The sequence below is a fragment of the Argiope bruennichi genome, chromosome X2 (assembly GCF_947563725.1).
Source record: "Argiope bruennichi chromosome X2, qqArgBrue1.1, whole genome shotgun sequence".
Lineage (NCBI taxonomy): Eukaryota > Metazoa > Arthropoda > Arachnida > Araneae > Araneidae > Argiope > Argiope bruennichi.
The window spans coordinates 124,502,776-124,514,111 of NC_079163.1; the positions used below are offsets into that span (position 1 = coordinate 124,502,776).

The 11,336-nt window shown below is 32.7% G+C and overlaps 1 protein-coding gene across 1 annotated transcript; it reads left to right on the forward strand.

The window, feature by feature from the left end:
- Positions 1-1,057: 1,057 nt before the first annotated feature.
- LOC129959872 (uncharacterized) lies at positions 1,058-6,538 on the forward strand. The gene is made up of 2 exons (XM_056072766.1): positions 1,058-2,213; positions 2,862-6,538. The coding sequence occupies exons 1-2, from the start codon at positions 1,058-1,060 to the stop codon at positions 6,536-6,538; spliced, it is 4,833 nt and encodes a 1,610-aa protein (XP_055928741.1).
- Positions 6,539-11,336: the final 4,798 nt, after the last annotated feature.

Consider the following 11,336-nt stretch of genomic DNA (forward strand, 5'->3'; position numbering starts at 1 on the left):
AACGGGAAACGAACAAACTTTATTCGTTTTCGTAGTTTCCTGTAATTCCTTTTTTTATTATTATTTGTTTTTTTTATATATATATGATGCATCTGTTCATTTCCGGTCTGGTGGCGCCAGAAGGGATTATTATTTATATTGGGTTTTTTTGTAATTTAACAGTTGTCTGTTAGAACTCCTGAAGGAGTGTTTGTAATTTATATAACTGCATTAAAAATGCTAAACAAAACGTACTCACTGCTTTTGTCATGTGGAGAAGTTATTGGATATTTTTAGGGTAGGCAAGCTCTATCCCGGACATTTTGGCTCGAACTTTGATCAGCAGAAAGGTATGTGGATTCTTTTTTGTTGATCAATAGAAATTAAAGAACAGCAAATCCGCAATATGGCATCCCTGCCGGGATCAGAGCTTGATAAGTTTTTGATAGAATTTTATGAATAAGCATTTGAAAATCGAAACTTCGATTTATTGGAACATTTTCGAACATGTTTAGAACTTTATTTAAATTTGAAAATTAGAACATTTTAGAACTCAAGAACAATTTCGGTTTCAATTTTGAAATATTAGAACTTTTTCTAACCAACTGAATTTGGTGCTTAGAAAATTAGATTTCCTTTTAGAATTACTTGCAACTTGAAGCAATAAAAAGAACTTTTGAAATATTTATGAATGGTTGGATTTCTGACACTAGCATCAGGAATATTTTTTAGAAACGAAACTGAATTTTTATGTAACTTCAATTTAGAATTTTAGAATATTTGAATTTTTATGAAACTTGAATTTAGAATTTTAGAATATTTGAATTTTTATGAAACTTGAATTTAGAATATTTGAATTTTTATGAAATTTGAATTTAGGAGTTTTGAATATTTGAAATCTTGTGAATTTATACTTTTGTATATTTATAGAAACTGAATTTTAAATGTGCTTTCTATTTGAAATTTTGAATATTTGTTTTTGAAATTGAAATGTGTAAAAATTGAAGTATTGTGGGGAATAATTTATTATTGATATTGAATGCTTAGATTAGTAAAGAGTATTTTTTGAGTATTTAAAATGTCGGAACAACAGCAATTTGATTTGTTAAAACGAAAACGGAAGTCTTTACGCACCGCGGTAACGAAAGCTGTAAACGATTTAGAAACTGAATTGGCTAATGAACAATTAAATTCTGAAAAGTTAGAGGAATTTTCGGAAATTCTTAATTGTAAATTCGAACAATTGTCTATAGTTGATCAACAACTTGAGCCTCTTTTTAATACAGATAATTTTGAGGAAGAGTTTGAAACGGCGCAAGAATATAGAGATAAAGTTTTACTTTGTCTGTTCCGCACTAAAAAGAAAATTAATCATGTTGCTAAGTTGAACTTGGATAATTCGTCATTAGTAGAAAACACGGCTTCGACTATTCCAACAGAAAACTTTCTTCCCCAGAATGTTGAAAGTATCAAAATTAAAATCCCCAAATATCATATAGCCAGATTTTTTGGCGATGATGCCTCTAAGTGGCTGACATTTTGGAACAGTTTTGAAACGGCTGTACATAACAATGAGTCATTAAATAAAGTCGACAAATTTAATTATTTAAAGGCTCATCTTGGAGGATCTGCATTAAATACCGTAGAAGGATTTCCTATTTCAGCAGCTGCGTACGATGAAGCAGTTCAATTATTGAAAGAACGATTTGCAAGTACTGAAGTATTGGTTCAAGCCCATATGAATAAAATATTATCTTTACCACCATTAAAAGATTCTAACGACATTCGGTCCTTCCGACAATTTGTTGATAACTGTAATGTTCAATTGAGAAGTTTGGAGTCTTTAGGTATTTCAACCTCACAATATGGAAGTATCTTGTGTCCAATAATCATGAAACTTATTCCGGCTGATTTACTTTTAGAATACAATAAATCAGAAAAACAAAATTCAGGTTCTAAAATTGAGGAACTGTTATCCTTCATTACTCATGCCTTAGCTGCCAGAGAAAAAACGCAGTCTATTAACAAAACAAATAAATCGTGTATTGAATTGCGTAATCGACGTATGGAGTTTAAATACCAGGATCGCGAAAATAAAAGAATAAATCAAAAAGGTATCTCTACTGCTACTGCTAATGAACTGTTAGTGACTCCTCTCAATGAAAATAGAAACAAAACGAAGAATAGCTGTGTCTTTTGTGAATCGATGACTCATACTACGAATAGCTGTGGACGTGCGATGACAGATCTTTCTCTACAGGAAAGAAAGAATATTTTATTGCGAAACGGTTGCTGTTTCAATTGCCTTAAAATAGATCGGCATCTTAGTAGGAATTGTCCCATAAATAAAACGAAATGTGAATTTTGTTCAGGATTACATCACAAATTTTTATGTTTTAGACAGCAACACATAGAAAGAAAAAATCTGGTTCAGACTGGGTCGACAGATCTAGGTAATCAGAGTGAAGGAGAAGTTTTTTTACAAACTTTGGTTGTTTACATCAAAAATGGTAATTGTGAACGGCTAGTAAGGGCAATTTTAGATACCGGAAGTCAGAAGAGTTATGTTTCGCAATACATTGCTAAAACTTTGGGTTTGAAGAGCCTAGGAAAACACAAGGTAACGCATGGACTTTTTGGCGGTCAACAAATGACTGAAGTGCATGATAGATATTCTATTAAATTATGTAGTCTGGATAGAAATTTTGATTTTACTTTGGAAGTTAACGATCAGAAGAATATATGTTTAGGAATATCTAGAATTACTGACCATCGTATTTTAAAGAAATTAGAGCAACTTGATATTTTTATAAGTGATTCTACTGTGAATAACAAGCATTGCATTTTTGATAAAAACGTTGATGAAATTCATATTTTGTTAGGAGCGGACATAATAGGAAAACTATTTACGGGTGAGATTAAACAAGTATCTAAAGGTCTCACAGCAGTAAATACAAAATTGGGATGGACTGTTATGGGAAAATCGAACTCTAAATCCACTTTTGAATCTAAAAATTCATTACTGGTGCATTCTTTGCTTACAAATCAGACAAAAATTTCGGACCTATGGGAATTAGATTCTTTGGGAATTAAGGACCCAAGTGAAAAGAAAACGAAACTTGAGTTGCAAGATCTTACTTTAAAACATTTTGAGAATACGGTCTCGCAAAATGAAGATGGTAGATATTATGTATACATTCCTTGGATCGATGGACATGATAAACTTAGTGATAATTTTCAACTAGCCGAAAGAAGGTTGAAAAATACTGTAAGATCTCTAAAAGGTAATGGTAGACTATTAGATTATGAGCAAGTGTTTTTTGAATGGGAAAATGAGGGGATTATTGAAAGGGTTAATGAAAATGATCATGAAAAAAATAAGAAAATTCATTACCTACCACACAGACCTGTGTTCAAAGAAAACTCTACAACCAAAATCCGCCCTGTATTTGATGGGTCCGCTCGTCATGGACACTTTTGTTCTCTGAACTCTTGCATTGAACCAGGACCTAATTTAATTGAAATGATACCTGCAATCTTGAATAGGTTTCGTTTAAGAAAGATAGGAGTAATATCGGATATTCGTAAAGCATTCTTGCAAATCGCTTTACACGAAAACGATAGGAACTTTCTACGTTTTTTGTGGTGGGAAGGTGGCGATCATGAAAAGGTTATTATTTATAGACATTGTCGAGTAGTCTTTGGAGTATCATGCAGTCCCTTCCTGCTAGCTGCAGTATTAAATTTTCATCTAAAACGGGCACCTGAGCATTTGAAAGCTGCAGCTGAAAAGCTACTAGACTCTATGTACGTTGACAATTGCTTAACGAGTGTGGAAACATTCGAAGAATACTTGTCTTTTCAACGAGACTCTAGAGAATTGTTGGCATTAGGAAATTTCGACTTACGTGGTTGGAGACATAGTAACATGCATTCACCTATTTTGGAGGAAAGCATTGATCAACCTGATCTCTATTCGCCCGAGGTACAAGTTCTTGGTCTTTTGTGGAATGTGGAAAGAGATACTTTGTCCATCTCTTTCAAAGAGCCCGTTCTTGAAGAAGGACCTGTTTCGAAAAGAAAAATACTTTCCATTACTCATCGAATTTTTGACCCAATTGGAGTCACCTGCCCTGTCACTCTAATTCCCAAACTGATTCTGCAAGAGTGCTGGAAGATGGAAGCGTCTTGGGATTCTCCATTGCCTGAAGACATCGAGAAAAAATTTGAAATTTGGCAGCGTCAACTTAAAGACTTGAAAGAATTAGAAATTTCACGGAGGCTGTCACACCTCGATCTTAAAGACGCCAGCTTGTCACTAGAGGTATTTTGCGACGCTTCAAAATTGGCTTACGCTACGTGCGCATTTCTTCGAGTTGAGAAAGATGGCAAGGTGACCTGCCAATTAATCCAAGCACGATCAAAGGTTGCTCCTTTGAAAGGTATTTCTATCCCAAGATTGGAACTTTTATCTTGCATGATCGGAGCAAGGTTAGCTGATGCGATAAAGAGAGATTTGCATTTGGAAGATATTGAAAGCACTTTCTGGTCTGATTCAATGGATGTTCTACATTGGATAAAAAGAGAAGGCCCATGGGCTACCTTTGTTGCTAATAGAGTGGAGGAGATAAGAAAACTATCTTCTGTGGAAAATTGGAGACATGTACCTGGTATTTCTAACACAGCTGATCTCCCATCGAGAGGATGTACAGTGAGGACCCTCATCAAAAGTCATTGGTGGGAAGGACCTGATTGGATCAAAAGGTCGAAAGAAGATTGGCCAAAATCTGCTCATTTTCCAAATATGGAAGTGGTTAATTCAGAAAAGAAGAAGACTATTGTAACCGCTTCTGTTTTACAACTTGAGGAAAAGTATTATCATCGATTTTCATCGTATGTTAAAATTGTCCGAATTACAGCTTGGCTTTTAAGGTTTCTTAAGAATCTGAAGAATGGGAGAAATCGAAGAACAGTAGGTCCATTGAATTATGATGAAATCAAGAAGGCTGAACGTATTTTGCTGAAACAAGTGCAGTTAGAAGCCTTTTATGATGAGAACGACAAAAGGTTAAAATCTTTACAAGTTATCAAAGACTCTGAGGGAATTCTAAGAGTGAAAACCAGAATATTTTTTAGGGAAGACCATAGAGATTTTCGTCTACCCATAATTCTTCCTTCCGATCATCCTGTTGTCATGACTCTCATAATGTATGAACACGAACATCATGGACATTCTGGAGTTCAAATGCTTATGTACCTTCTTAGGGAAAATTACTGGATTTTGAAGTCAAGAAAAGCTATTAAAAAAGTTATAAAGTCCTGCATCATTTGCAATAGATTTGATGCAAAACCGGTTTTTGTTCAGGAGGGCCTATTGCCTCAAGACCGTGTGAGAGATGCTGAAACTTTCGAAATCGTAGGATTAGATCTAGCTGGACCTGTCATCCTTAAAGAAGAAAGAAAGGCTTGGATTTTGATCCTAACTTGCGCGGTTTACCGTGCAGTCCACCTCGAACTTTTAACTTCAGTATCAACTGAAAATTTCCTACTAGGTTTGAGGAGATTTATTGCACGAAGAGGTCGACCATCTGTCATCTATTCAGATAATGGTACAAATTTGAAAAGTGCTCATCGTCTACTGAAGGAAGTTGATTTCGAAAAACTGAAGAATATTGAAGAACTAAGTCCTATTTCTTGGACTTTTATACCTCCAAATGCCCCCTGGTTGGGAGGATTTTGGGAGAGACTTATCGGCCTTATGAAGCGGATTTTAAGAAGAACTTTAAGAAAGACATCTTTAAATCATGAAGAAATGAACACAGTTCTTTGTGACTGTGAAAGAGTAATGAATTCAAGACCACTTACTTATGTTTCGGAAGATGCCGAAGATTTGGAACCCCTTACTCCAGCAATGTTCCTGCACAATATTAGAGAAACCGGTGTGCCTGATTTAGACCTAATTGAAGAAACTAAGTTTAATAAAAGATTGGCCTACCGAAACAGAATCCAAAAGGATCTAAGGAAACGTTTTCGATCGGAATACTTGGGACAATTGCGAGAAATACAAAAGGTAAAAAGAGAAACTGCTTTATGTATTGGAGACATCGTTTTGGTTGAAGATAATACCAAAAGATTGAACTGGAATTTGGGGAGGATTTTGAAACTGTTTCAAGGAAAAGACAATAGAGCTAGAGTAGCTCTAGTTAAAACCAAGTTTGGTTCTTTTCTGCGTCCTGTGCAGAAATTATATCCACTTGAAGTGAGCGAAAATGATAAACCTGTTGAACACAATACTAATTCTCCTCTAATTTCAGGTGCTAATAGACGAGAGACTTTTCCCATCTCTTTAGATAGGAAGACTTCCCTGATAGAGCCCCCTGATGGTCTTCCACTTCCTTCTAAAGAATCTGACTGTGGAACCGACATGGTGCCGACGATGGATTCTTCGCCTCTCCTTCCGAATGAAACTTCTCATCCTGTCTTACCTGACGGAACTGAAAAATTGGAACCAAGGCGATCCCGTTATGGACGATTGCTGAGACCTGTCCAAAGACTATGAACTTTTATTTGAGTTTATGAACAGCTTATAAACTCAAAGTGGGGAGTGTTGCAACGGGAAACGAACAAACTTTATTCGTTTTCGTAGTTTCCTGTAATTCCCTTTTTTATTATTATTTGTTTTTTTATATATATATATGATGCATCTGTTCATTTCCGGTCTGGTGGCGCCAGAAGGGATTATTATTTATATTGGGTTTTTTTGTAATTTAACAGTTGTCTGTTAGAACTCCTGAAGGAGTGTTTGTAATTTATATAACTGCATTAAAAATGTTAAACAAAACGTACTCACTGCTTTTGTCATGTGGAGAAGTTATTGGATATTTTTAGGGTAGGCAAGCTCTATCCCGGACATTTTGGCTCGAACTTTGATCAGCAGAAAGGTATGTGGATTCTTTTTTGTTGATCAATAGAAATTAAAGAACAGCAAATCCGCAATAATTGTATTATATATCCATAAAATATTGCTGAATATTTATAACATTAAAATACTTACTAATTCAAATAAAAAAAGGCAAACTTTCATTGACGTAAAATATTGTAAGATGTAAAGCAATTTATTGCTGGAATTTAAGATTTCTTCCAAAATTTTCAAGTATGGAATAAAAAATAAATATGAAGGAAAAAGGAAATTATCATTTTCTCTCAATAGTTAAAAACATTTTTTACATTAAATTTTTCTTCATTATTCATTTAATATCATAATTCAAATCAGTCAATAAGCAAGATAAAGGCAGTGTGCAATTAATTTTAGAGGACATGCGCAGTTAGATATATCATGTGACAGTAACGTCACACGAATTAATCCCATTAATTACATGAGAGATAAATTCTAAATTTTTCCACATGTCATTCCTTTTTTGAACTCGAAGTTCTTTTCTAAGTCAAATCCTTTCAATGCAGCATTTAAAACGACCACGACATTCGTTATTATTTTCGTTAAGAAATGTTAAGGAAAGGAATATTTTTCAAATTGCATTTTTTCGTAATCGTTTGTTTATGAGCTCCTGAATAATTTTACATGACCTCAAATGATTTTAATAAATTCTTGATAATAATACATCGATATTAAAATAATTAGCCAGAGAAGCAAAAAAATGTGAAGGTATCTGGATACATTTAGGGTATAAATTCATTTTTGTAGTAAATGGATTTATTTATGTAATTAATTAAGTTTCTTAAAAACAAACTTTTATTAGCATATGGAAAAAATAAACATTTTTTATTATAAATACTTTCTGCTGTTTAGTTCTTAATATATTATATTTATTTTAAATATTATGAATTAGTTTAGTTACATATTTACATCCTGTTTCCAAGAAACACTAGGACTGTATTGAGACGGACTTAGTAATTTAGGTTCGTGATTGGCGGGCTTATCATGCAAATAAGACCAAGAATCAAGATCATATGGAGGCTGCATCAAGATAATGAGTTTTATCATACTGCATTTTCAATTTATGAGCTTTGGAAATGTCTGTTTGGTTCATCAGTCCTTTTATCTCTCAATTTGAGTCCAAATGATATTTTTCTTCGATTCCCAAAATTAAAATTCATCTGAAAGGTCATCATTTTATGGTAACAAAAAAATTAAGAGGCCGTTGCCAACCAGCGGAAGATTGGCAACTACTGAGTCAATATCCGAGATCTGGCATTGCTATGAAGAATGTTAAAGTGGTCTCCAACAGTGCATGGAGACAACAAAAGATTTAATTTTAAATGAATAAATAATTATGAAAATATACGCTTCATTACTTTATTTACAAGTTTCATATTTCTTTCAGTTTTTCAATCACATTTTTAACCTTTAAAGTGCATTCAAGACGGAATTTCGTATATTCCTTTAAATGCAGAATTTTGACAGAGAAATTCCGTTTAAATTTCCTTAAAGACTAATGTTTATGGTCTTTCTAGACACCCTTTAGAGAAGCTCCTTCTTACTTTCCCCTATATATTCTAATAATAAATATGTGTGCGTGTGTGTGTTAAAAATTACTATCAATCATGCTGAATACAATATTTCAAAATTTTAAAAAGTTCTTTTGCAATATTTACCAATTTAATAGTCATCTAATTTTTCCCTGGAATCAGGCAGTTTTTTTATTTATTTTATTTTATTTTCTTAATCTCCAACAATAAATTATACTGTTTCCCTGACATTCAAATCATTTTCTTTCTTATCAAATAATTAATTATGTCACTCTCTTCCACAGTTGGAAGTTCTTGAAGAAGGATTTTTATATCTGTGTAATTTACAAGACGAATTAAAAATAGACGCTACAATATAGCAAAAATTAGATTAGACATTTATGTTTTAATAACGCTATGATACCGTGAGATTGGCTTTCATTAGAATGGTTTGTGTACGCAGTGAATGGAGCGTTATAAGGTAATGAAAATAACAAGGTTTTAATGTTTAATACTGTGATGAAATCATTGACATGTGAAACATGACACATGTCGTGTATGACATAACTGAAATGAAACATAACCAAAAATCTCGACCAACCAGCTTGTCACCAAATGTGACGAACTAATAATAAATTTGCTTACTAAGCTAGAATAAGAGAATAAATTATTTACTGAGTAAATAGGTATCCCTCAGATTATCCGTTCGAAGGGAATGAAATTAATAACTTAGTGTATAATATTTGTACGAATCTATCTGTAGAAGGAACATATCTGTTGGTACAAATATGAAATTTGAATTAATTCTGATTGTCAACTATAATGCATTTAATACTCTACAGCATTCAATGTTGTATTTGCTTCTTATAAAAGAACTACCTATGTATGTTAATAAAAACTAATTAGGCTTTACAAAAATTCTACAAAATTATTTACATAATAATATGCTGTTTTTTTAATCAATCCGGCAGAAGAATACATGAAATTATATTCAAACTAAGGTTCAAGAATTTAAAATTGTAAATTATAATAAGTGATATTTAATTTAATTTATTTTTATTTTTATCTTTTCAATTGTAAAAGCATTGGTTTCCTTTGATATAATCAGAAGTTTCTCATCTTCTCCTTCTTTAACAAAAAGCAAAGAGTAAACAAAAAAGTCCCTTGGCAATTCTTAAGGAAAACGTTTTTATCCATCCGTTTCATAGAATTCAAACATTTAGAGAAGTGTGATTCATTTTAAAAATAACTCTCCTTCAAACTCGAAAAACATTGTACTTCAGCGAAAAATATTATTTAATGAATTATTGAATGTTCTGTCAAAATATGGCTGAAGACGTATCTAGCTGAAAAAGATAAGCGAAAAACATAGTTTTTCACTTTGTCAATATATCCGGTTGACTTTAGAGGATTCATGAAGTATGTCTCGTGACTCAAGGAGATATTCGGGGTAATATTGTTCAGAAATTACTTTTCTTAGATGAACTCCGAAAAATTTTCATTTATATATAACCGATATAATATCTTATATATAGTATATTTTATGATATAGAAAGACAGTAGTTCCTATAAAATATTATCAAGAAATACGAAGGAGAATCTTCCAACTTTAAAAAATAAAGTATAAAATAAGAGAATTTCTTCATTTCTATATATTTAGAAAAAAGAATTCTTGCTGTAAATTTTATTCATTTCGATTCAGCATTCGCATAATGGAAGTATTTCTAGATTATTTCATATATCAGTCTTGTCATTGTTTCAATGTATGCAAGTAGAAAATAAAAGAATCATCAAAGAGTTCATTATCGAGATTTTGATAGTACCGATGTCTTAAGTCTCCTTGGGTTTGGAAAAATAATCTTGCAAGTCTATCTGTATGCTTGTGCGCATGTAATTCCAAAAGCAATTTAGTTGTATTAAAGCTCTGTTTGGAAGCAATAAGAAATTTATTTTAGAACGATCGTCGTAACATTGAACCCCAATCAGATGGCAAGGACGACGACTGAGCTGGCAATGCCTTCCCATCGCTGAACGTCTCCGGAACACCAATGGGAAGACTTTTGGTCCATGACGTCAGAGTTCGAATACAATACGAAACTTATTTGGTTCCGAGTTCCGAATCTGGAGCCCTCCGACTCCGAAAACAATATGTTGCCGCTAGACCACCATTATGCTCAGCATTGGATGGAGCTGGATAAATGAAATTTGGTAAATGTTCTTTACATTGAAACTGTAAATAGGCATTAAATGTTGTACAAAATTCGTGAACAAGAGAGGGTTTTTTTCTTCTATCTACGTATGCACGAACGCAATAATCTCAAATCCCAATGGGTGATTTAAATTCTTAAACAATTTTATAACCTGAATTTCCTATCTGTATTAAATTTTGAACCAAATCCCTCTTCATAAGACGGTACGACTGTCCAAAAAATGTTCGTGTGTGTTTGACTCTAATAACTCTAAAACATAACAAACTATATAAAGAAAATTTGGAATATTATTTTGGCGCCAAAATTGTAATGCTATTGCGAATTTCGCACCCAGTCAGTCAAAGGTAAAAAGTGCAAAATGATATCCGAATGTCTTCATTATAGTACGAAGTAAAACACAAAACTCAACTCCTTGAGAAGATTATTTATTCAAATTGGGAACCAATCATCCAAAAAAAAAAAAAAAACATTGTTCTCTGAGAAAAATAAATGTTTCTTAAAAAGCACTTTAATATCTACACTCCGGGACCACCTGGAAGAAGAGATAAAGTAGAGAATTAACTGCTATAAAATAGTATTGCCGACTCTTTCCTGAAGATCAGTTACTTTTGATTAAAATTAAATTCAACAATTAAAAGATTTTAATTCAGTTTATCTAAAATTCAAATACCTAGTATTAAA